The sequence below is a fragment of the Nannospalax galili genome, unplaced genomic scaffold (genome assembly GCF_000622305.1).
Source record: "Nannospalax galili isolate Female #2095 unplaced genomic scaffold, S.galili_v1.0 scaffold599, whole genome shotgun sequence".
NCBI classification, from domain to species: domain Eukaryota; kingdom Metazoa; phylum Chordata; class Mammalia; order Rodentia; family Spalacidae; genus Nannospalax; species Nannospalax galili.
In genome coordinates this window covers 711,447-738,865 of record NW_008343079.1, presented here as the reverse complement: position 1 = coordinate 738,865, position 27,419 = coordinate 711,447, and the positions used below count along the sequence as shown (strand labels likewise).

General features: G+C 41.3%; 1 protein-coding gene across 1 annotated transcript in view; it reads left to right on the top strand.

Annotated features, from left to right (window-relative positions):
- Atp13a5 (ATPase 13A5) overlaps positions 1 to 27,419 on the top strand; it is a 129,007-nt gene that overhangs the window by 72,244 nt on the left and 29,344 nt on the right. The window contains exons 15-23 of the mRNA XM_008839020.2: positions 4,612 to 4,698; positions 5,297 to 5,453; positions 9,205 to 9,322; positions 14,095 to 14,219; positions 15,235 to 15,395; positions 17,155 to 17,271; positions 18,298 to 18,377; positions 20,674 to 20,716; positions 22,643 to 22,752. Of these exons, the coding sequence (XP_008837242.1) occupies positions 4,612 to 4,698; positions 5,297 to 5,453; positions 9,205 to 9,322; positions 14,095 to 14,219; positions 15,235 to 15,395; positions 17,155 to 17,271; positions 18,298 to 18,377; positions 20,674 to 20,716; positions 22,643 to 22,752 (998 nt within the window). The remainder of the gene's footprint in view (positions 1 to 4,611; positions 4,699 to 5,296; positions 5,454 to 9,204; positions 9,323 to 14,094; positions 14,220 to 15,234; positions 15,396 to 17,154; positions 17,272 to 18,297; positions 18,378 to 20,673; positions 20,717 to 22,642; positions 22,753 to 27,419) is intronic.

Sequence of the window (27,419 nt, the reverse complement as noted above, 5' to 3'; positions counted from 1 at the left end):
TATATATATATATATAATTTTCCTAAATTTACAAAATTTCCTTATGCAATTTCACTGAACTATCCTTCAAAATTAGGGTATGAATGTAACATTTCCTCAACCTTGTCTTCCATGCCCTGCCTTTTTGGCTTGATTTAGTCTATTGATACTTTCCATTGTGGTTTTCTTTTTTTATTTGATTGATTGACTCATTCCCAACATTTCTGATTTTTTTTCTTTCTTTTTTTTAGAATCTCAATTTCCTTGCTGACTTTTTTCTCCCTTTTGCCAGCTTCTTCATTCATGTTGCTAACTTCCTTATCTTGGCCCCAACTTGATTTTCTTTTCTTCTCTCTTTTTACCTCTCTCTGCTTCTGTCTCTCTGTCTCTCTCTTTCTCTGTCTCTGTCTCTGTCTGTGTATTTCTTTTTCTCTCTCTGTGTGTATGTGTTTGTGTATGAGTATAGGTGTGTGTTCTATAGTGCATGTGTTGGAGGTCACAATCTTGCATGTCAGTCCTCACCTTCCACCTAGTTTGAGGCAGGGTCTCTGTTTTTTTTGCCTGGCCCACAGACTTCTGGGGATTCTCCTGTCTTAGCTGCCTATCTCACCATAGCAGTGCTGGGATTACAGACATACACCACTGTATCAGAAATTTTTTTCCTTTTGTCTTTTTGAGACAGGGTCTCCCTGTAGCCCCAGCTGTCCTGGAACTCACTATGTAGACCACGCTGGCCTTGAACTCGTAGAGATCTGTCTTCCTCTGCCTCCCGAGTGCTGGGATTAAAGGCGTGCACAACCACGCCTGGCTAAAATTTCTTTTTTTAAAGAGAGGGTCTCACTATATAATTCTGAATGGCCTGGAACTCACTATGTAGATTAGGCTGGCCTTGATCTCACAGAGATCTGCCTTCCTCTGCCTCCCAAGTGCTGGGATTAAAGGTATGCGTCACCATGCCTGTCTTGTATCTGAATTTTTATGTGGTTCTGGGGATCTGCACTAAGGTCCACATACTTGTGCAACAAATTCTTCTTTACCCACTGAGCCATCTCCCCAGCCTCTAAATTGATTTTCTTAATTTATTTGTCTGCTTGTTTAACCCTCTTTGATGTCACTGAACATTTTTTAAAGTGGGATTTTTGGATGATTTGTCCATCATTTCAGTGCTTTATTTGATTTCAGTTATTGAGGAGTTTTAAGCTTTTGGAGGCTTTTGTTGTTTCTATTTGTGATTTGCACAGTTGTTGGGATATGTTTTTCCCCATCTTTTCTCTTATATGGGTCTTCACATATATATTATTAATTCAAGAATTTCATGCAATGTATTTGATCATATTCAGACACCTCCCTCCACTCCACTCCAACCTTACTACCCCCTGACTTCAGGTTCTCTTTTTATTATTTGTCTATTTTAAGGCCTGTCAAGTCTAATCTTGTTTCCCAAATGCTCTCGGGTATGGCTCTATCCCTTGGAGTAGATGCTGGGAAAGGGAGAGTCAGTTTTCCTTATGGGTATATGAATCTTCTTAATGAGCAGTTTTCTCTTGGGCTTATGCTCCCTACTACCATTTGGAGGGAAGAAGCAATTATTAGTACAAAACAATTATTTGACAACTGTGCAATAAAATGCAATACAACAAAAGAGCTACTGATAGGATTAAGGAAGAATTTAAGGATTATTAGGCTAAAGATTTAGTAATTAAGAAATAAAAATAGGGGGCCGGAGAGATGGCTCAGCAGTTAAGAGCACTGGCTGCTCTTGCAAAGGACCAGGTTCAAATCCCAGCACCCATATGGTGGCTAACAACTGTCTACAACAAGTTCCAAGGAATCCAACGCCCTCTTTTGACCTCTGTGGATATTGCATGACATGGGTGCACTTACATACATGCAGGCAATACACCCATACACAGAAAATAAAGATAATAAATAAATAAAAAAAGAAATAAAAATAGGAGGAACAGGAAAAAGGGAAAAGAGGAAGTGAAGAAGGAAGAAGAAGGAAAGTACATGGTTTGAGGCTGTGAGAAGCAGGAAAGAACACGGCAGAACAGTTGCGGACAGGAACAATGATGAGGCCGAATCAAGTGAGGCCAAAATGGCAGCAAAACATTAAACCACAAAAGTAAACAATAAGTAAAAAGAACATAACAGTAGTCAGTATTTTTTTCCTTCTGGGATGAATGTGACTCCCCTACCTCTGGGTTGCCTTTTGAAGCATACTCTGCTGGTGGGAAAGCAACTGTGAATCTATCTGGTCCTTAAACAGGCTAGACTAGAATGGGCTCTATCTATGCAGCTTGCCTTCTGGCTATCTTCCATGCTCCACTGAATTCCTGAGTGTGGAATGACCATCAGGCCATTCCCTCGTGCTCAGTATGAGTCCCTTCAGTCTTCGGCCTGAGCTGCCCTCTTAACTACTGGCCTTCCTTTATGGTAAGCCAAATGGCTACAATTTTTATTGTGCATCTCAGTGTCTAAGACAGAGGGAGACAGATGCTTGCATTTTGCCTCTGGATATTCTCCTCTTACTGGAATTCAGGATGCATTTTTGGTAGTGTTCTGTGGTCTTTGCAATGTCTAAGGCAGCTCTGTCTCTTGTTGACAGTAGTTCTCAGGGCAATCACATGCTTATTCAGTGGGTGGAGTGGGATTTGGGATTTGGAATGTGACAGTACAGAATTTTCTCTTCTACGTGGTGGTGTAGCTTGATTGTAGATTTTCTCTCAGACTCAATTTCCTCCTCAATCCAGCCTGTGAGGTAGAAAGGCGGGGTGGTACCTTCTCTAGCACCTAGTTCTCTCACAGCATCTGTTACTATTATGAGTGATAATAATACATGATTCTTCTTTAGATGATTTCTGGTTTTATGCTTCCAGAACTTGTCAACCTATGTTTCAAAGACTACTGTTAAATATAGCATGGAATAGGGTTCCATAGCCACATAATTTGGGGACTTCTGCTTAAACAAAGTTAAATGCAGGTTTTGATTTGGGGGCTTCTTTAATAGACTGTGGTACGTTCTGATACTCAAGGGAGAATATGACACTCAGCATTCACAAAACCTCTTTTACCTTAAAAACTTTCTAGATAGGCCATGAGGTGATACAAATGTTCTTTAAGCAGCCTTAGAGAAACAGTAACCTAAACAGACTACCAAGTGTGGCTACCAAATGCTTGAAATGTGGTCATGCGGCTAGGGAAATGAATTATTAATCTTAGTTATTTTTAGTTTATTTAAATTTAAGCAGTCACAATGGCTGGTAGCTACTCCATGACACAGCTCAGGTCTATATGCCAAATTGAAAGAACCTTGTTCCAACTAGTCCTGTTTTCTGAGCTGAATGTGAATGACAATTGATGGACATAAACCATAAACCTGTCTCGGATGCTGCTGTGTGACATGGTGAACCATGCTTTGCCTCCCCTCTACCATGGGCCATGTGAATCTAGAACCAAGACTAGGGCTCTCTTACCTCATCTGCTCATTTGACATAATAGTGCCTCATTCACAGGCTTGAGTGAACACTAAGATGATGAAGGGCTTTCAGCACTAGAAGTGCCAAACAAGTAGTGAGTATTCATTAATTAGCTCCTTAATTAGTTATTTTCTGCCACCCTCCAGAAAAGGAATTCTGCAGTTGCTGAGAGTAATACATGAAAGGTAGGAAAAGACTAGGGGGATGTCTGTCAGAGAAATGCTTTCCTTGCAAGCACAATGATCTGAGTTCGAATCCCAGAACCCATGTAAAAAGATAGGTATGGTGGTATGCCTTGTAATCCCAGCACTGGGGAGACAGAAATAGGTGGATCTTTGGAGCTTGGTGACTAGGCAGCCTAGTTTAATCAGAGAGCCCTAGGTCCCAACTACAGACCCTGCCTTAACAATAGGTGGTTAATGCATGCACCTCTTACATGCACACCTGTATATGTGCATACACACGCACACACGCACATACACACACAGACACACACAAACAAAGCATTTAAACACAGTTATAAATGAACGGAAACAAATGACCAAAGGAGCATGAAGCATGCATCACAAGAAGCTATTCCAAAGAGGAAGACTGGGAAAATTTTGGCTCCTAAAAGCCAAATGCTTAAAAAGAGAAACTGGCGTAAAGGAATAGTCCTGGAGCCAGTAAGTTGAAGTGGGCGTTGGCTCTGAAGAAATTTTTGGTGCAAAGATTGAAACTTTCAAAGAATAAAAACCATTTCAAATGTGCTTTCTAATTTGCTCACAGCTGACTTGCTAGCTCTCTTGGTAACTAACAGACTAACAGCACAGGTGTATCATAAAAACATGTTGTGCTCCACAGTACTGGAGAATAGACCTTCACTTAAGCCCTCTTCCAATTACCAGATATAAACATTTGGGAAGAGCCACTGCTCTGTAGCTAGCACTTTCCCCATCCATTTCTAGTTTATGTCTAAATATAATTACAATATTTCTGTTTATCTGACATTCTACCATAAGGAAATTTGACAGCATAGTATTAAGGTAAATATCTTGGAAGAGAAACTACATGTAAAGGGTTTTGAAAATATTAGCATGTTGTATAAATGAAAATATTTCTATCTTCTTATTTGTCTCCAAGGAATCTTACAAATGTTTTCATTTTATAACAGAATATGGAAGATTGCAAAGTAGACTCCTGCAGATTTGGCATGTCAGATTCAAGCACAGTAATAAAACCAGGACCAAAAGCCAGTCAGGTATGGTTTCCTCCTTTATATAGTTTTTTCCCTTGCACACAAATGAAACATCTATGATTTTGACATATCTTCATGTTTCTACTATTTACTGCATCTTAACAAACTGCACAGTTGATGCAGACATTCCTTCAGTCCTGAACTCATTCATTAGTGTTCTCTGAAGACTCACTCAACCCCTGCGAATACTAGAATACTGTGCTAGACCTCACGACAACACATGCTGGGCCATGCACTGGAAGAACACACAGAGTGCTAAGAAATCAATACAAGTGCAAACAAGTGCGCTGCGCTGTGCCAAACACTGTCATAAAGGCTGACAGATAGCTGGAAATGGATACTGTTCCTGGGAAAGAGAAGCATCACAGATGGCCTGGAAGGAGAACAGGATTTCTCCAGGCAGCCAGGGGTGAGGGGATTTGAGACGAGACAACTTATTGAGGGATTCACTGTTGAATAAGCCAGAAAAATGTAAGCACTGCAAAAAATATACTACATGATGTGGCTGGGCTTATTGTAGAAGAAACGATTTTGGTTGGTGTGTAGCTGGTGAATAATACTCGAAGGCTTTTCAGCCCCCCTCTCATTGATGCCCTTGCAGAGTCCTGTGGATGCCATCACCATCTTGCTCCAGTTTCCATTTTCCTCAAGCCTGCAGAGGATGTCTGTGATTGCTCGGCTATCTGGGGACTGTCACTTCCATGTATACATGAAGGGAGCACCAGAGATGGTGGCCAGTTTCTGCAGATCTGAAACAGGTATTGACACCTTTCTGTTTCATGGTGGAAAACATTTTGAAAAGCCAAACACATAAAGCAAACTTCTGATAAACCACATGACACACACAAGCCCTGCAACCAGTAGAAGAGGAGTAGGACCCTTTCCAGGTAGCTGAAAGTGGCACGCAGAGCCAGTGAGGCAGAGGGGATGGTTCTAGGCACAGAGGTAGAGCGTAAACACCTGGCCATCACATAGCCAGAAAAGCACAACTACAGTGGAATGCCAGGCAGGAGATGTGGAACAGAACTGCAGAGGCAGAACAGGGAGGCACATGGGTCAGAGGACCAGGGAGGGTGACATTGAGGAGCATTTGGAAGGAACCAAGGATGAGGCTTGGACACTTGACTAGGTCTTAAAACTAAGGGAGCTCTGTCAACTCCAGGCAGGTGGTGCTGGGCTGGTTCTGCTGTTAGGAGCTCAGAGAGATCAGTGAAAAATAAATATTTTATTACATTTGTTTATTCACTGTGCATGTACGTGCACTAAGGCAGATAGAGGAGAGTCTGTTCTCTTCTTCCACCATGTAGGACCCAGGGCTTGAACTCAATCCTCAGGTTTGTCAGCAAGTGCTTTTACCCTCTGAGCCATCTTACTGACCCAGGAAATATTTTTAAAAGATAAATCTTTTTTAAAAAATTACTAAACAAAATTAGAGCAAGGTAATTGATCATTTCCCCAACAATCTTTATCTCTCTAGTTCAGATTTTGAGATGATTGGTATTGTTTATTAGTCTTATCAGCATATGCATATTCTAAGTGGTGGCCAAATGTATGAGAATATTGGTTCATTAGAATAAGTTCATCTGGATGAAATTGACATTTTCCTCCTGGTTTTCATCTATCTTCTCCTTAAGGCTGCTGACAACCATGGACTGTTCATAGCATCCTAGAGTTTATGGATGATTATTCTAGCATCTCAATTTGTAGTCTTTTTTTTTTAAACCTTAGAAATGCCCCCTTCTAGGCCAGAGATGAAACTCAGTGGTAGAGCACTTGCCTCAAATGTACAAGGTTGTAGGTTCAATTCCCAGGTGGTAGAAGTAAAAGGACCTCATCTTGTGACTTTGATCTTCCTCACAAATTCCATTAACTCTGTCTTTAATAGGTTATAGCCTATACTTGGCTTTGTTCTGTTTTGCTTTAGGTGATGAAGACTTGGTGAGAATCCCCTTGACATTCAGCTGGTGTCTGCTGTCCCTAGTCTGTCAAAAATGCTTGGGCCTGTCACTGGCCATTCTTATCTTTGTGAAAGCCCATTTATTCTTCCTGTGTCCTGGCCTTTGATTTTTCACCGCCCCCATAAGAAATGGAGGGCCAGAAGCTTTCTTGAGATTAGGTCCTCACATCCAGGACTAGTTTAGAATTACAGAAACTCTGAGATTGAGACGAACATAAAGGCCAGCCACCTCTCATGTCATGGATGAGAAACTAAGGTGCAGAAGAGAGACAACATGGGCGAGGTCAGAAAGGGAGTTGGGAGGAGAGTGGAGAACAAAGCTTAATAGTTTTACCACCTTCCCCATTGTGTCAACTATTGTGCAGAACTTCAAATTTCATCTAATACTCACATAGGCACATTCTAAACCATGAAGAATTTATAAATATAAAAACATAGTTATTATGCCAAAATATATAAGTGCTAGCATTGTCCCATCAATCAAAATCATATAAAGTAGGGATGTGGGCTGGGGAGATTGCTCAGTGGGTAAAGTACTTGCCGTACAAGGCTGACAAACCTAGAGTGTGCATTATACATTATACAGCCATGTAGCATATGTGCCTGTAACCTCAGTACACCCTGACTGGGAGATGGGAAGCAGAGATGGGAATTGCTAGAAGCTTGCATACCAGTCAGTCTGCCATGTGCAGCAGCAAATAAGAGAGATCCTGTCTCAAAGTGGAAACCAGGGACAGATGTTTGAGGTTGTCCTCTGACTCAACATGTGCACCAGAACACACACGTGCCGCACTTACTTACATGAGCACATGCATCCACAAGATGAAAAAAAAATATTAAAGCAAAAACCATATTAAAACTAGAATGGTATTATTTCTGAAAAGAGCCACATAGTTCAGGTTTCAGGCCTTTCTGGCCACACAGTATCTGTATCAGCTAACCAGCTCTGCCACTGTAGCCCAAAGCAGCCATAGGTAATAAACAGTGGGTAACCATTGTTTAAAACAGAAACAAACAGTGTGTCAAATTTAACTTGAACACTATCATGCCCTGATCTAAAAGATGGACTGTTTCTCTATTTCATTCAAGTAGACATAGTCCTGAGGTCTGTCTTGGTGAAATCAGTCTGTATATTTGACACCCAATTTGTCTTGGTCAGCTTGAGATGTTACAACAAAATTTTACAGGCAGGGTATCTTAAATGACAGAATTTTCTCTCTCATAGTTCTGGAAGTGGGACTGCTCAAGATTAAGGTGCTAGGTAATTTGGTTCCTGGTGAGACCCATCTTCATGGCACAAATGGCCACTTTCTTGTTGTCTCTTCACATGGTGGGGAGATATCATTTCTTGTGGGAGACAGGCTTGAGCCTAGGGTGAAAGTCTTATTGACAGCCATACAGCAGGCCCGAGGCAATGGCCCAACTACTGGAGCCACAAGAAATGCCTTGTGACATTTGCTCCCATTGGCAGATCATGAGACTGATGCCTAGAGCTTGCCACTCCCTAATCACCATCCTTGAGATCCCAAATTGCAACACTTAGACAGCCTGGGTCACGTGATTCCCAGGAAACCAGGCCCTATAAGGAAACCCATTATGCTAATGAGGTGCCTGACTCACGATGTCATGATAGGACACAGCCCTGCCAAAGATCTAAGTTGTAACTTCTTGATTGGACCCCCTACTCCTATATAAGCTTGTGCCCTTCTGCAATAAGTGGTATCTGTATCAACGAACCTGGTCTCCTGTGTCTGAATGCGGCTCTGCTGGGGCAGTCTCTTTACCAGCCCTGGGGTCCCTACCAGGCAGAAGTAGTGAGGATCAGAGGCAGCATCGGGTGTGCAGAAGAGCTGCCTCAGGACTGGTTGAGCGGCAGAGCTGCCTCAGTGCCAGGTGAGCAGAAGAGCGGCCCCAGCACCGGGGAAGCAGAAGAGCTGCCTCAGTGCCGCAACAGGCTGAAGAGCGACCACAGCTTGTGAGGAATGAAGGGCAGCGCCTGACAAGGGGCAGCTCCCAGAAGGCGGTGCCCCTGCGCTCGCAGGCGGTGCCTGTGTGATCAGAGGCGGTGCCCATGCGATCAGCACTACGCGAATGGAGAGCGGCCACAGGCAGCGCCTATGTGAGCCAGGGTGTGGCGACTGGAGACAGCACCCAGCACCGGAAGAGTGGAGGGGCGGCCACAGCTGGGTGGCTGCAATCTCTTATATCTTCTTGTGTGTTAATATCACTCATGAAACTTTACCTTCATGACTTAATTACTTCCCAAAGCCATATCCAAATATAATCACAGCAGGGATTAGGCTTTACCATGGGGGTTTGGGGCACAGAATCATCCATAGCACAGTTGATGATCAGGATAATTTTGCAATTTTTTCCCATCAGAGTAATCTGAACATGCTGATAAAGCTGTTTGTGACCTTTCTGTGAAAATTCAAGTTTTCTAATAAAGTGTTTTATGAAGGGGACGGTAAAGTACAGCACCCTGGAGTTGCTTAGGCACTGGGTAGGGTTAAGTGTCATCTCACACTTACCTCTCCCTTCTCTCTTGACAGTGCCCAAGAACTTCCCACAGGAACTGAGGAATTACACAGTGCAAGGTTTCCGTGTCATTGCCCTTGCCCATAAAACCCTGAAGATGGAGAAACTTTCAGATGTAGGGCATTTAGCAAGGTAAGGAACTGGAAATCAGCATTAGACCAGGTTCTTTGTGCATGAAGGGAGGGAGCTCTGGAGATGGACAGATGGACAGCTCACATCACTAGAAATCCTTAAAGATGGAGAACCATTTCATCCTGGTTTGAGACAGGCAGCTGTAGGAAAGACTGGGGGAGACTCGTTCATGTCATGATGACAGTTGGTGACAGAACAAGTGTGACAGCTGGGATTTCTGACTCCCAGACCCCATGTCTTACCTCTGCTTTGCCCTTCATCGTGTAGCCTTAGTCTTGATTTTCATTCCCCAACCCCCAACCTCCAATAACTAACTCTCCTCTCACCTCTGAGCATTACATAGTGACTTAGTCCCACATCTCTCAAGACTAAAGGACATAACTGAAGATTTGGAAAATTTCCGGAATCTTTTAGGCTTGGATTATTTTTCAGGTCTCAGGACTGTTTCCCTCAAGTCTAGAAAACAATGAGTGCCAATTGAATTCTGTATAAGAAATAAAATTCAATATTCTTAATTACATTAAAGGGATGAATTGCCCTCATTAGAGGATAATCTATATTACTTTCTTCAGTTGTTCTCCAGCATTTTAAGCTCTTTTAAATTATCCAGACAAAAGAATAGGAAAATACTACACAAAACTGAATCACTGATAACCTTTGTATTGCTTATGTTTGATATATTTAATTTATGTTTCTAATTCAGAGATTCTCTTTAATATGTAACTGGCTTTATTGCGTGGGACACTGATATATTTGGTGTAATGTTACCTAAGTCTATCTAAGATAATTATTGTCTTACATGGTATCTGTTTCCCCATCTATAAAACACAGGATCAGGTGATCTCCAGGGAGCCTTTCAGGCATGGAACTTTTGTCTTTGAAACAGAACTCCAAAGCTAATATATATCTGTAATATCCTTAGATTTAGCACTCCAGATGTTAGTCATTAAGCACACATGAAGACCTATAACACATAGGATTTTGTAATTTTCCAAAAACAAATTTGAGTAGCAAGTCTTAAGGTCATATGTGAACAAAAGATTTATGTAGCTGGTGATAGCATGTAGACAGCACCCCAGCTGCCAGGCATGGGTCCATCTGTAGTCTCACTTTAGAGGCAGTAATGAAATATGTATTATTATAAATATAGAAAATGATAAAATAAGCTGTATTTCTACCCATCCTGTTTTCCCAAGAGTCCAGGAGTCCAATATGCTTCTTAGCATGGACCACTTCTGAATAGAGCAGAAGAATATTGTTCTTACTTTTTAATTAGAATAAAATTATATTGAACAAATTTGCTTTCAGTTAAAATACAAGCTTCTTGAAATCAGAAGTCACAAAGGAAATTAAGAGTTTCTTGAGATAACATAAAAAAAACATCTAAAACTGTAAAACAAGAAATACTTGGCTAAGACCTAACTCTTTATTGGTTTAGCAATTTTCTCTTGACCTTTAGTTTGTATTACATGTTTAGGAACTGCAGAAGTGAATAAAATAAACTCCTTTCCCTCAAGGATTTTGTATCATAGTTGGGAAAAATAGACAATAAAATATATGTATAAAGTATTATCTTATTATGAGGCTGGAAAGATGACTCAGCAGTTAAGAGCATTGGCTGCTCTTGCAGAAGATATAGGTTCAGTTCCCAGAACCCACATGGTGGCTAACAATGGTCCATAATTCCAGTTTCAAGGGATCTGATGCTGTCTTCTGGCCTCTGAGGGCTTTGCACAAAATGGGTGCACTTATATACATGAGTGCAAAATACTCATAGACATAAGAAAATTAAAAAAAATATTGTCTCATTGGAAATTCTTAAATATCCTGGAAGGGAAAATGAATCAGCTTGGTAGAAATTTAAAAATACACAATGTCATTTCACACAGGGAGGTCAAAGTAGTCACAGTATCTGAGTGAATTAAGAGCAAGGCACATATACTCAGAGGCCAGGTGTCGAGAGGACAGGGCAGTGGGTGCAAAGGCCCTGATTCTGCATTGCTGACAGTGTTGTAGAACAGAGGCCAATGCCCCAGAAGCACTGTTTCTTGGTGGTAGTGTTGTTTTAGGACAGGTTCTTTCTTTTTTTTTTTTTTTTTTTTTTGTACATGTGCTTTTGTTGTTATGTCCATGAAATTGTTGCCAAGATTAATCTCGAGAATGTTGTGTCTTGTAATTTTCATCTAGGACTTTTGGTTTTCAGCCTAATGTTTACATCGTTAATCCACTGCCAGCTGATCTTGCATTTTGTAGTGGTTACCTTTGCCTCACTCTGACCAAACACTGGACAGAAACAATGTAAAGAAGAAAAGGCTTATACTGGTTCTCAGATTCCGGGGGATTCTAGTCTGTTACGGCAGGGACGGCAGGGCAGAATATCTCCACCTACTACATGAATCGGAGCTATTTATAAGGCCAACCAGGAAGCAGAGAGCACAGGGCTGGAATCCAGTCCACCCCTAACAATCTACTTCTACTAGACAAGCTCCACCTTCTAAAGGCTTCATTGAATTAAAAATATAACACAATATTTGGGAACCAAGTGTTTAACAGATGAATCTGTGGGAGACATCACAGACTCAAACCATGACATGTATAATATAAAATAAAAGTCTAATTTCATTTTTTTACATGTGGTCACTAGTCATTAGTAAAATGGAAATAAAAAACCACAGTAAGTGTTGGTGAGGACACGGAGAAATCAGAACCTATGTGCACTCTTACTGAGAATGGGAAATGCTGCAGCTCCTGTGGAAAATAGTGTGGTGGTTCTTCAGACAGTTAAATAGAATAGTCATGTGATCCAGCAATATCCTAATCTTATTAATTTGATACAAAAGAATTGAAATCAGGATCCCAAAAGAGGTGAACTCCCATATTCTTTACACCATTATTCATGTTAGCCAGGATATAGAAACAATCTAAATGTTCACCTTTGAATGCATAAAGAAAATATCCTACATAATGGGAGCCATTCAGCCATAAAAAGAAGGGAATCCTGCAGTGTGAGTCATGTGCATGAATGTGGAGGATATCATGCTAAAGGAAATGACCCAGCCAGAGACAAATACTGCTGGATCCCACTTACACCAAGTATCTAAAGTAGTCAGATTCTTAGAAGCATTAAGTGAAGTGGTGATTCATAAAGGCTAGGAGGAGGGGGAAGTAGAAAGTTGTTGCTCAGTGGGCACAAAATTTCAGTTATGCAGGCTGGGTAAGTTCTAGAGATTTTCTCTGCAGGGTAGTACCTATAGTCAGCAGCACAGTGTTGTATGCTTACAATTTTCTTAGAAGGGTAGATCTCGAATGTTCTTATTGGAAAGCAAAGAAAAAAAAAACAGGACACTTTTTGAGGTGACTGGTATGTTTCCTATTTGGGTGTTGGTAATGGTTATACAGGTGTGTACATATTTAAACCTATAAAATTCTGTATGTTAAATACATTCAGATTTTGTATAACATTATACCTTAACGGTGTTGCTAAAAATGTATTATGATTCTAACAAATATAAGTAAAGAGGCTGCACAGTTAGTTCAGTGGCTAAAGCACTTGTCAAACAAGAATGAGGACCTGAGTTTGATCCACAGTACCCACAGAAAAAGCCAGGCATGATAGCATGCACTTGTTATTCCAGAATTTGGGAGGCAGAGACAGGCACACCCATGGGCATCACTGGACAGCTAGTCTAGCCTAATTGACAAGTCCCAGGTTCCAGTGAAAGCCCCTGCATAAAGAAAAAAGAGGTGGATGGGCTCCACACGTGTGCACTCATGCATACATGCACCTGCACACACATGAACATATGTGTACTTACATACTCACACACACTGAGAATAAGTTAGTGAGAAGATTTTAGTTCTAGTTAATAAGAAAGTATTAATTCAAATTGTATGCACAAATAAAATTCAGTTTGATGCTTACTGGATGCATTCTGCACAAATGATTGTACCAGTAGGTATCAAACTGCTATTATTTTATATAAGGTCAAAGGAAAAAAAATAGAAAGAAAGACCTTGAAAGTTAAAACTATATATGATGAAAATTTAAAAAACATGTATGTATAAGGTCAAAGGAAACAAAGATAGAAAGATCTTGGAAGTTAAAACTATATATGACTAACAATTAAAAAAAATAACTCAGGGGACAGTGAGATGACTCAGTAGATAAAAGCATCTGCTACTGAGCCAGATGATCTGAATTTGATCTCCTGAGCCCACATGATGGAGAGTGTATTGACTCCCACATTTGTCCTCTGCCCTCCACTCATATGCTGTGGCACATGTGCACCCCCTAAAAATAATAAAATGCAATAAAAATTTTAAAGAAAAGAGTTGGAGCTGGACATGGTGGCACACACCTTTATTCTCAGCAGTCAGGAGGCTGATGCAGGCAGATCTCTGGGAGATAAAGGACCAGTGTGGTCTACATGGTGAGTTTTGGGCCAGCCAGGGATACAGGGGGACCTCATCTCAAAAAAACAAACACAAAGTAAAAACAAACCAAAAAAAGAGTTGGAATCTAGGAACACTGTTTTTTAAAAATGGAGTTGCAAACTACAAGTAATTATCTTTGGGAAGGAGAAAAAGGTGGTCTGGAGGCAGGGACACCTGGTTTCCATTATAAATTCCTGAGTTCCTTTTTTTTTATTTATCTTTTTAACAGTGCATATACTACACTAACAAAACATCCAAAGAAATCTTAAAGAAGAAGTAAGTAAACTATGAAGATTTCATGGCTACACTCTAACGGTACTTTTCTTGTGAATCCAAAGGGAGAAAGTGGAATCTGAGTTAACATTTCTGGGACTTCTCATAATGGAGAATCGCTTGAAAAAGGAAACCAAACCAGTCTTGAAGGAACTGAGGGAGGCCCATATCAGGACTGTGATGATTACAGGTGTGTTGGCTTCTAGAGGGTTGATAAGTGGGTTGCATCCCAGGCATAAAGAAAAGATGCCAGAGCTGAATGAGCTCTTGTGAGTGAGGCAGAAAGGAAATGCTCTGCTGTTGAGTATGTTGTTGCGTGGCTCTGTTGGCCATGCAGCTTCCTCAGCAGGAGCAGCACCTTTGGAGGTAGGGACCACGTCTGTACTCTGTCCATACCACTCTTTCTACTCAGGATCTATACAGTGCTAACTGATTCACAGAAAGTGTTTGTACACAGGCATGGGAGATGGCTGTCTGTAAAGCTTGTTATGCAAGTGTGAAGACCTGAACTCAAATACCCAGCACACACATAAAAAGCTGGAGAGGTGGCACATGTCTGTAATCTCTGCACTGGGAGGGACACGAGGATTCTTGGGGCTTGCTGGCCAGTCAGTCCAGCCAGATCAGTGAGCTCCAGGTTCAGTGAGAGACCCGGTCTCAAAAAATTAAAGTGGATAGTGATTGAGGAAGACACCTAATGTCAACCTCTGACTTCAAAATACACACACATACATATACATATGCACACACACATACATCATCATGTATACACACACACACACACACATACACGCACACACACACAAAAGAAAATGTTTACACATGAGAGCAGATGGTCAGGCATAGTGCATAGTGAAGAAACTCAAGTGTGGCCTGGCCTGGCCTTCGGTGTTCTCTCTTCTGGTTAATCCAGGTTCCAAAGATGGACTTGTGCTCAGACTAGAACATGTTTGCTACTGTTTCCCAAATACTAGTAATGAGGTACTTGGACGTTTTGCCATTCATTTATTCATGTTTTGAAAATACACACTGAACTGGACATATTGTGTGCGTTTGTCCACTAGAGGCATACAGTCTTGGGTAGGAGGGAAGATAACTAGTTATAAAATAAAGCAAAAAGCAATAAATTCCCCCAACAAGTGCCAAGGAAGGAGAAGTGAGACATCTCCCCTCTGGTTTGTACTTGAAGTTTCTTTGTTGTCTAGGTGACAATCTTCAAACAGCCATTACTGTCGCTAAGAATTCCGAAATGATTCCTCCAGGCAGCCAAGTCATCACTGTGGAGGCTAATGAGCCAGAAGGTCTTCTTCCTGCCTCTGTAACCTGGCAGCTGGTGGTGAACCAAGAGCTTGGCCCTGGGAAGAAGGTGGGCAAATATTCGAAGCCCCATCACTGGGCCTGGGTTGGTGGAACACAGCCCTGGCACGAGGCAGGCAGTCATCACAGTTAACAGTCCTCATGCCTGTCCCAAGCCAGGCTGCACAGTGCTGCTTCCAGCCACATTTTGCAGACCCAGCTGTACATCACCACCACCTGGGGGAGTTTTCTAACTTCATACTGCAGGCTGCACCAGTTAAATCCGAATTCTTGTGGTGAGGTGGTGAGGTGGTGTCGGCCTTTTTCCCTGTGGTTCCAATGTGCATGCCTGGTTAAGAACCACTGACTCATGCCTGTATTTGCCATATAATCCTCATGGATACACACAAATGAGAAAAACAGGCTCAGGAAAATAAGCAGGAGGCAGACCAGTGAGCCACACAGCAGAAAACAGCCCCAGGGCGTCTGATCCACACAAATCCACGGGCATCTACGTTGCTTTTATATGACTTCAACAGCTCCTTTCACGCTGCTAAGTCTAGAGGGGACCTTTGTGCAGTACACAACTATACAGAGTGGCCTTGGCCCTTCTCTGGGAAGAGATAGGTTAATTTGGCTCAACCTGCTATGAAAGATGATAGTTCTCTCTGTGCCTTCTGCAGATTTCTCATACCAATTTCCTATGAACCCACTTGCTTCTTATTCTGAGTTTCACTGTGCCATAAACTCTAGACCTTCACCAATTTCAACAAAGAGGTTATATGTACTGCTCATTCATGAGTTTAATACCTTATCTGAAGTTCAGGAGCAGTTACATAACTGCCTCCCTGCCATGGCTCTTTCTTACTTTCCTAGTACAAGGAAAAGGGATTCCTGGCCTGCCCCAGTGGGATGCTTTAGAGCAGGGCTTTTTCCTTGGAAGAGGAGAGGTGTGTTTCCGATGAACTCATCAGAGCTGATGTTTTTCTTCCAAACACAGTACTTTCTGTGCTATGCATTTCTCCAATGAATAAACTATTATTACCTCCTGTACTATTTGAATTCAGTCCTAGATAAATGTGAAGCCCTCTGAGAAATGTTGAATGAGAAACTGTTTTCAGTGACTGACAAGGACAAACCACAGGGCTTTATCAAATGCTCCCTCCCCAGTCAGGAGCCTGAGAGAGGTAGAGCACCTGCTGGTGGTAGGCAGTGAGGAAGGAGGAGTCTGAAAGGGCTAGTGCTTGTACAGTGGTGCATAGGTGTGGATGAGGCTTTGAGTACCTTGAGGGAAAGGGGCCCCTGTTATGGGAGAGTCACAACATCACAACAGAGGTAGAAGTTAGACACCGAAGTTAGATACTAAGAGAAAAAATATGTGCATACTTACAGTAATGAAACTAAGCAAATGAATGGTATGAAATCTTAGGAAACACAAAGGTGCATGAGGAGGAGGAGGAGGAGGAGGAGAGGGAAGGGGGGGAGGAACATGAAGAGGGGGAGGGGAGGAGATGAAGAGGAGGAGGGGGAAAGAAAGAGGAGGAGGAGGTTGAAAAACAGCTTATGTTCTTCCCTCTGACTCTGAATTGGTACCTTGAGATGTTTCTCAAAAGCCCCATCACAGGAAAGAATCCATACTGCATATTGCTATTATTGGGGTGGATTTTGCGTGTCTTCTTCCTAGAGTCAAAGTTCCCCGGAGAAGTTAACCATTCTGCCTTTGCTGACTCTCATTTTGTTATGCAACACAAATGTGTTTTCTTCCCTGAAACACAGGAAAGCAGACACTGCTTAGGAGTCAGTGTAGAAGTAATGCCTTTTGATTTTAGGAAACCTTTATTAATATTGGGAACATTTCTGCACCTGGTGAGAAGTGCTACCATTTTGCACTGAGTGGGAAGTCATACCAAGTGATATTTCAGCATTTCTACAGTTTGCTTCCCAAAGTAAGTACTGGAGAAATTGAGTGTTTGGTCTTTAAATGAGTGGAACATAAAAATAAGGTGTCAGTCACTGAGGTGGGCTTAGGGTTTGAGACTGTGCACCTTTGAAGGCACCTTGATCTTGCAGAGTGTTCCAATTCTCCCACCAGGCCCTACACAAACACATCACCCATCTTTGAGGCTTTCAGTTCTGGTATATCCTCTCACCCCGTGGCCCTTCCAACACCAGCATCCCTCCTGCCTTCCCTCCCCATCTGGGACAAATTCCAGATAGATTTAAGCATCCGTCTGTCTTGTAGATTAGCCTCTCTGAAAGCCACCGGACTGTCAGGCTGAACTCCATTCCTTGATGGCTGGAGTCTTAAATTACAGCAGAAGGAAATAAAGACACCACAGTTTATTTTCGAAATCATTTGTTATCCTGTCTTATGTGTGTCCTGCTTTGAAATAGTGCTGTGCAGGATTATGTTGTCAATATGGTGGGGCTACTTGGTTCACAGACTAAGGGCAGCGACCTATGGAATCTGAAATATTCTGTCACCTTACTAGTCAAGGACCAAAGAACATAGACCCTAAAGGCTTTTAGAAAGCTCCATTCTACTTCCTTATTGTAAAGATAACTCAGAGAGGTTAAGTCACTTGCCTGAGGTTTGCACAGATACTTGGGACAGAGCTGAGAACTGACCCTCCTGCCTTAACATCTGGTCCATCCCTCTCTTCTCTGTCAGCAGCAGAGCCTCTTCTGAAGCATTTTACTCCTATTCTCTGCTTCTCAGTGATTATTATTAATTAGAAGTCACCTCTTCTTGGGGGAAAAAGGTCCAAAAATAATAGAGTTGTGATGGAGTACTTAGAGTGAAAGTTCAATGCTGAAGCATTATATCTCTTTATCACCTTTCCTGACATTAGGGCTAATGACATACTACCCAATGCTGTATTAAATCAGTGGCCAGAAATGACTTTTCTAGACTTTTATTTTTAAAATGTTCTTCCTCCTAACCTTATTGTAATTGTGATTTTTCTCTTTAGATTCTAGTAAATGGAACGATTTTTGCAAGAATGTCTCCAGGGCAGAAATCAAGCCTTGTTGAAGAATTTCAGAAATTAAAGTAGGTGGCATGCATGAAAGGAGGATGTGTTTGTTCTCCATTGCTGCGTAACAAATGCCCCACCATAGTGGTTTTATGTTTCTGTGGATCAGATAACCAGATGTGGCTCAGCTAAGCCTTAGTTCCTGAACCAGGGATGCAATTATAAAAGGATGCAATCAGGTGTCATCCAGAACTGGAATCACCTCAGGGCTCTGGTTGGGACAGCTCTGCCACCACCTTACTCACATGATAGAGATTCAGTTCCTTATGTGCAGTTGGAATAGAGCCTCAGTTTTTTACTGGTTGTTAGAAGAAGCCAACCTCCGTTCCTTGAGACATGGGCCATTTCCTAAGAAAGTTCCTAAGGTGACTGTTTGGCTTCCCTAGGCATGAGAAAGCAGGAAGAATAAGAGAGTTAGAGATGGGGGGAGAAAGAGGATAAAGACAAAGGCAGGCAGGGAGGGAGGGAGGGAGGGAGGGAGGGTTGTTGTCCCAATCTTAGAACAGTTTTGCTGTCTTCTCTTCATTTGAAGCAAGTCACTAGGTTCTGCCTATACTCAAGGGAGTAGATTTTCCAATACCATGACTATCAGGAGCTGGGGACCAGTGGGGGCCGTTTTAGAAGCTGACTACCCCAAAGGGCATTTATTTGGGGGCCTGTAAAGCCTATCTTACAGGAAGATTGCCTGTTTAAATGTGGGGAAAAGAATGGGGGTTTGTGGAGTGAGAAAAGCAGGAAACCGCATGAGTCCTCTTCTGAAGTCAGACACTTAGTCCATTAGAAGACGTGTGAATAATTCCAAGATCCTCTGATGAAACGGAAGCTGGCAGAGGCTCGAGATAGGGGTTAAATTCAGAAAGTCCTTTCTTGTTACTCTCAAAAGCACAAATGACCAAGTCATATATGAAGGGAATGATTCTTCCACACAGGGACCAGATCCACCTATTATTTGTATTATTTGAGTGTTACAGTTTCTGGCCTGAAGATTTCAGAAAGCAAAGGGCACACACAGTAGGTAGTGAAACTTGAGATAATTGTTGCTAGCTTGTATCTGAATCAGGAGACTGCCTCTTACTATCAGATTTTACTGCCTAAGTCTCAAATGTTACTTTATTAACTTCTATATGCTTTCAGGCTGGGTAAGTGACTAGTGTCTAAATGACTAGTCTACGTGACTTGCATGGTCATTGTATGATATTGGCAGAATAAAATCATATTACTTATCTCAAATGTCTGAGAAATTTTGTCAACAGATATTCTAAAAGCTATATCCCCCTAACATGAAATTGACTCAGGAAGACACACATTGCCTCAGAATGAGCTGTCCTCTTCATTACCACCTTCCTCTCTGCGGCTTTACCCTTAGTAATGCACAGCAAGATGTGTGGATTCTGAATTCAGGAAACACTAGAAGATGTAAGATTCCTGGTGTGATACAAGGACTGGTCGTGGGTTCTAAGTCTGAAGAAAGGAAACTGTTTCAACAAGTGGCGATGCCATGAAATATAAATGTTTGTGATTTCCATCATCATTAGACTGAATTTTTCTACATTTCACCATTTTGTTGACCTATAGAAAAGACAACTTATATGCCAACTAATGATAAGAATTGTTTAAGAGAACTTTATTTTTATCTCTCATTATGCCTTTTGTACAAAATTCTACTAATTTTTACTAGTGCCAAGATTCACTCTCCATAATGTGTTATTTGCTCATAACAGAAGACTAACTCTGGCCTGTGTAAGAACTTCCTTTCCCTGTCAACAGCTTCACTTTTTGTTTCTCTATTTAGATCCTGGTTGCATGGATGCAATCAGATGGGGTGCATATTACCTCACTGCCACCCTGAGATGAACAGGAATACACGTGTGTGCTTGTTGTCTCTGTTAAATTGTGTGCCGAACAGTCCTCATCCTAGTGCCTGAACTCTAAAGTCTCAGCAGTAGTAAGAGTAACCCAGCCTGGTTGGGCTGTGCTCTGAGCATTCCGTTGAGTGGGAGGTGCTATAATTATGATTCCCTGACAATCATGACTTCATGTTCTTGAGCTGAGTTTGCTCATGGTAGACACAATCAAAGGTGTGATTGCTCTCTTTGCTGATGGCCTTGGTAGTATCACTGTCATTTCAGAGTGATTGAGTTAAAGTTAAGTTAAATAAGAGATCTTTTGCCTCTTGGACTGGGATTCTCCAAGTCAATTTTTGTGTTCAGGGGACACACACACACACACACACACACACACACACACACACACGAGTTAGTTATGACTTAAGGGAATGGCTGAGCTATTAATTTTTCATCTTTTCCTATGCAGTTATTATGTGGGCATGTGTGGAGATGGAGCCAATGACTGTGGGGTGAGTAGAAGTGTCTTCTGATAACACAGGCAGCTCTTCAGAATCCCTCTTGAGCAACCTAAGGTCCCCTGGGACTTGCTTCTTCACCCTTCCACCAATATCCACTTGACCATCCTGCTGTACACACCTACCTCTTCCTGACCATGGGTTCGAAATAGAAAAAGGGTTTCCTTCCAGCTCTTTTCTGACAATTACTAGAATAATAACCATGAGGAGATGATGGTTACTTTTCCATGCTTTAGACCCATTGCTGACTTTACAAGATTATTTGGTTCAAACCTTTCCTGTCACTAATAAGGAAAGGAAGCCTCTAGGAGGTGGCCTATTCATAGTTGATAAAGCCTTAGAGAAGAAAAGTTTGAAACTCATAAAGTTCTGAATTGCGTGAAAATTGCGTTTATTCCCAGCAAACTTCCACTCTGAGGTTAATTTTCAAAAATTAGGTTTCTCCCCAATTGTTACATTGACTGAAACCTTAAACAGTTTGCTTATTGTATGCTATAGCAAAACCCAAAATAAATGAGTCTCATATTATTTTTCATACACAACAGAAAAGCAGTATATATTTGATATTCTGCGTTTCAGATAAAATAAGAGTCAATGTGCCCAGTGACATACTTTAAAAGCTAACTGTGGGACAGGAATTAAAGAACAGGGCTGAGGGTAAATCTCAGTGGTGGAGCACTTGCCTAGCATGTGTGATGCCCAGTTCCTAGCACTGCAAATAAGAAGATGAAGAGGAGGAAGAAGAGGATTATCTGGGAGAAGGGAGGGGGAGTAGAGGGGGGAAAGGGGATTGCTTTGCATTTCTAAAGTCTATGAAATATTTAAGACTTGGTTATTCATTTTATTTTACTCTTAAATATGTTCCCCAATGTTCTGTAAAAATGTGCTTATATTTAAAGATTTATAATAAATTTTTCTGCCTGTATTTCATGAGAAGCTAGTTGTTAGCCTATTCATCCAACCCAGGATTAATACCCATTCCTATTATGAAGCATTTACAACAAAATTAAGATATCAAATGCTAAAAAATTCATAGTGTCTGTCCCCCCAGAATTGATTGACTGATGGAAGAATCATGCATCAAATTAGCCTTAGCATATGGTAGATGTTCCTAAGTTACATAATAGAGATATTAAACACTAAGGAAGAAGAGGGAGGCAATGGTCTGAGATTTATTGAACTTGAATATAATTCTTCCCAAACCACTGTACCAGAACTACAGAATACCTCAATACAAAACCTCATATCATGGCCACACAATTCTTGTAAGATAGGGGATTTCTGGCTTGCTTATGGATCAGGGTGTTCTGTCTTTGGACAGCTTTTAGTCTTCCTAAGAAATGAATGAGTCCTCATTTCAGTGAGTCAACACAACACACAGGCTGCAATGTATTTAAGTCTCACCTGATTAGGGCATCCAGTGGTAATGCTGTGCGTTCCACACTCCTTACCAGAAGTTTGCTAGTGGACTGACTCAAACAGAGGAGAGAAATGTGGGGATTAGATATCTTTCCCCATTTTTCTCATGAAGATGGACCTGCTAAGTTAAGAGCAGAGATACTATAAGTCCCCAACCAATGACCATCCATATTCTGTCTTCCTTTTGTAGATTTTGCATAAGTGCTTCCATTTCCTGATAATATCTACATATTGCACTGCCAGTACTTTATGTGGGCACGTGTAGAAGTGTGCACATATATGCACACACATACACTCATTTACTCTGGATCATGATGTAATCAATACCTTTTTCACAGGGACTTTGTGAACCAGGAGGGACAGGGTGATGGGACAGCATGCCTAGAGATCCAGAGAAGGGCAAGCATAGTGTTATGACTTCGTGTAATGAACAGTCTTGATATTTGAGTAGTTGGAGTCCAGCCTGAGGAGTGATGGCTTGACTTGAATGGATTGTTCCAGGCTTTGAAAATGGCTCATGCGGGCATCTCGCTGTCAGAACAGGAAGCATCTGTGGCCTCCCCCTTCACCTCGAAAACAGCCAACATTGAATGTGTGCCTCATCTCATCAGGTAAGCCGTGTGTTCCCCTTGCTTTCATGCCACTAGTGGGCTCATTCTCAGACTCTGGAAATAGCATTGGCCTCTAACTTGAAGTCATAAAGGAGAGGTGGGGGTGAAGTGTTATCGGAGTACCAGTTAAGAGGTCTTTATTGTAACTTGAATGCTGTCACACCCCACAAAAAGTGACTTTTATTGAGTTTTAAGGAATAGATGGGTGTATCCAGTGGACTGCTGACAATTGGCCTTGATATTTAAGTTCTTACTGTATTTCTTCTCCTTCTTTTATTTCATATGCTAGATATTTCCTGAATCATTTTTCTCAGGAGTTTGGGATGTGTTTGGAAACAGAAAGAGAATATCATTAGATAGCTTCCCAAATATTATTGTATGATTCCAAAGTGTAAAATATCCAAACTGTTGCCATAGAAGCACAGTGTTACAACTTCATGTAACGTTGTTGCTTCACTAGGGAAGGGGGAGGAAGTAAGAAAACATGTTTATTTTCCTTAACTCCACTTACTTCTAACTTTATTTCTACTTATATATTTTTAAAAAATATTTTATTATTTTTATTTTATGTGTATGCATGTATTACCTGCATGTAGGTAAGTGCACCCATGTTGTGCAATGCCTGCAGAGGACAGAAGAGGCTGTCGGATCCCCTGGAACTGGAGTTATAGACAGTTGTTAGCTGCCATGTGGGTGCTGGGAATCAAACCCGGGTCTTCTGCAAGAACAGTCAGTGTTCTTAACTGCTGAGCCATCTCTCCAGCCCCAATTTCTACTTACATTTTAAATGCAATTAAGGGGCAAATAGGAAAGTCAAATCATCTCTATTTAATAGCCAAATTGTGACTGGAGCATGTGGTACAAGGACCAGTGAGCCCAACTGGACAGCAATTTTTCTCAGATGGGATTCAAAGAAGCTGACCTGGAGATCTATGTGTGGAGGGCTTGTGCAGATAATTGACCCCCTCAATTAAAGAGCCCATCTGATTCAACTAAACCTGAGTGACACTTGAACTTCATATGTTCTATCTCATGACTGTAGTCCATATAATATGCATTTATGAATACAATATAGTGACTTCAAATATAAGTCATGATATAAAATTTCTTTTAGGGCCAAGTGACTTACTAAGATTTCAGGGTAGAGTCTTTGCTTTCATACACCCCAGATTCACAAAGCTTAGATATGGTTCGGCTCTTCAAGGCTCATTTTCTCCTTTCATATGCTGCATGCACAATATTCTTGAGAAAGAACTGTAGAGGAGTGATGAGGTACACAGTCTTATATGTATAGGTCTAGGCCCACAGGTTTTCATTTCCATCCTTGAAGCATGAGTCACTGGTTCAAGTCTCCAGGGCAAAGCTGTATCTTACTGTTTTCTATTTCAAACATTGTATATAACACTAAGCTTTGTCATCAGAGCATTAGATGGATGTTTGCACAATGTACAGTTAAATGTGTGGACTACTTAAAATCTATAATCATTAAGAATGACAGTGATTCTGGAAGTTTATGAAGACAGCCTTTATCCTGGCATTGAAACGGTAGTTTGCACTTTGCTTTGAATTTGGCTGTCTTAATAGAAAAATGATGAAATCATATTTATGTCAAACTTGGGAAGTCAACCCAGATTTCACATGATTTTCTCTTCTCAATTTGTTTTCTGTTCCATCCTCTGTTGAAGACAAATGCTAGTCCCTCACAGCCTGCTGGGAAACATCTGCTCAAGGTGGTCTGGACCATCTCCCACCCAAACACTCACCTTGCCTGGAGCAAGGTGGCTAGTAGTTTGGCTTTCAGATTTTCCTTTTTACGTTTCTGTATAGTTACAAAACCTTTGATCCAAGCAGATGCCCGAGTCACTAGGGACTAGAAATGAAGCTGATGTGGTTCCTTTCCATATGGGTTCATGTATGCTCTGGGAAGAGGTGGATGCAACTTACATCCTCACGTTGGCTTCTGATCCACTATAATCCACCATCCAACAAAAATCAGCTAGATGATTTTTTTATAAGGAGGAATAGAAACACTCTAGGCTGTATTTTCTACAGCCTTGATTGCGACACCATCTTTGATTATTACACTGGTTTCTTTCAGCAATATCATATCCAGCAGAATTCATTCCATCTCAAATTTTAATTTTTTATTTATTATTTTTATTTTGTGTGTATGAGTGCATTGCCTGCATGTATGTGAGTGCATTGTGTCGTGCAATTCTGTGGAGGTCAGAAGAGGGTGTCAGATTCCCCTGGAGTTAAGGATGGTTCATAGCTACCATGTGGGTGCTGGGAATTGAACCTGGGTCCTCTGCAAGAGCAGTCAGTGCTCTTAACCCCTGAACCATCTCTCCAGCCCCACTATCTCAAATTTTAGAGTTCCGTCTACTCTTCATAAAATGTGAGCACACCCTTCCTTTAGCTTTCTGTGTCTTAGAGCCTCTTAAACCCACATTCAATTCCAGGAAGCATGTGTTGTTAAGATAGAATTATTATTGAATAAATGCTTGACACTGTAGCAAATCATAATATTGTATTATGCTTAGACTATGCATGATAGTATTCATGGAAAGGACAGTGCCTGATTCATTTTATATCCTTCTATAATGATTTCTAGTTTAACACTGATACTTCATAAGACCTAAGTAAAAGTAGGTCAAGAATCAATGAAGGAAGTAAAGATTAAAGAGGAGAATGAACAAATGAATGAAAGACTAAATAGGGCTTGATTAAATAGCTCAGTTGGTAGAGTACTTGCCTAGCATGCACAGAGCCTTAGGTTTGATTCCCAGCACTGCATAAACTAGGCATGGTGGTAGATGTAGTAATCCCAACATGAAGAGGTGGAGGGAGAAGAATCAGGAGTTCAATGGTAGCCTGAGCTATATCAGACCCTGTCTCAGAAATTAAAACAAGGGCCTAGAGAGAGGGCTCAGTGGGTAAGAGCATGTGCTGTGTAAGCATGAAGACTGAGTTCAAATCCCCAGCATCCACATAAAAAGCTGAGCACGGCTGTGTGTGCCTGGAAACTCCAGTGGGAAGTGGAGACAAGAAGATCCTGAGAGCTCTAAACCAGCTATCCTAGCCTACACAGCAGGCTTCCAGGTCAGCAAGAGACCCCATTTCAAATCAGCAAGGTAGAGAGGACTAGAGGAAGATGTCCAACATCCTGCTCGAGCCTCCACATGCGAGTAATACATAGGTGCACATACCTGTATACTTATATGCATCTACCACACACACAAAATAAAAAATTTAAAAACCCACAAGAATGGTTAAATAGATCTCTTGGGGGGGCATTTAGTTCAGTGATAGAATGCTTGCCTAGCATGTGGAAGGACTTGGGTTTGATTCCCAGCACTGTTAAAAGATAAAGATAAAATTAAAGAAATAATTAAAATGATGAATCAATGACTAAGTGGATGTGTGTCAATAGGTTAATTAAAAATTAACTCCTTTCTGAAAAAGAAAAGGCTCCACTTGGTAGCATTTGGGATTTCTCTGCTGCAAATACTTGGACCATGGCAAATTTCAAGCTAGTAAAAGAGCATCTTTACTAAGCAGAGAACTGGGGGCCATGTCCATCATCGAATCATGATTAGTATGGGCTGATTCTAATACATCCTAGCTTTACTGCTATTTTTTGCATTTTTTACTGAATTTTTGCCATTTTTGTACAGTGTAGTTTGATGACATTTAGATCTGCTTTCATCTCCACACCTCTTCCCCAAGGCCCTGGTGCAATTTAATGAACTCTCTTAAACATGTAATACGGCCTATAGAATCTGATTTGAAGGGCAATGGTGGAGTCAATGAACTCCAGTTTCCCCAGTAGGGGACAATAGGGAGATTCTAGCAACCTAATGGAGGGGGCACCCACTACTAGCTACCCCAACCCTTGAGAAGTAAATAGGCTCATTTTTGTCAATTGATTTTTTTTCTTTGAGAAGCTGGGAATGTGTTCTTCTATGTAAGCTCCTAACTTCTTAAATATTTTCTCATTTAAGAAATCCACATAATTTAATAAAAATGTCAATTAATTAAAAAAAATTAACTCCTTTCTTAGCCTTAAGTGGGATACCCATATTACCTCCTATAAGGTGCAAAACCACCATGGAAGAAAGTGGAAAGAACATAGGGACTGAACAACAGGTCTGTCATGAGCATGGTGAGGGCATGGCACTTGTGAACTCACAAAGGTTGCTGTTGCCTGTGTGGACCTACATAAGACCAAGTCCCTTAACATTCAGTCATGAACTGCCCTGGGCAAGCTCACAGCGCTCCCCCCCGCCCGAAGCCATCCCCAGCCCAGTGGAGCCAGTGGCAGTCACTGGTGAGTTACTGGTGCTCCAGTTCCTAGCTTTGCACCCGTGCTCACACGGGGAGCTCTGGTTAAACCCAGTGGGTCACAAAGCAAAACCAAATACAAGACAAAAACCATGAAAGTGGGATGTGGACTTGGTGGGAAGGTGGGAGGAGGATAAGAGAAAGTAGGGAAATTAATGAACAACATGTATTACGGGCATGTGAAATTTCCTTTTTTTTTTTAAAAAAAATATTTTATTTTTCCTTTTTTATTGAATTTCTTCGAATTTCATATAATGTATTTTAATCATATTTAGAGCCCCTTCTCTATCTGTCCTTACTATCTCCCACCCAATTTCATGTAC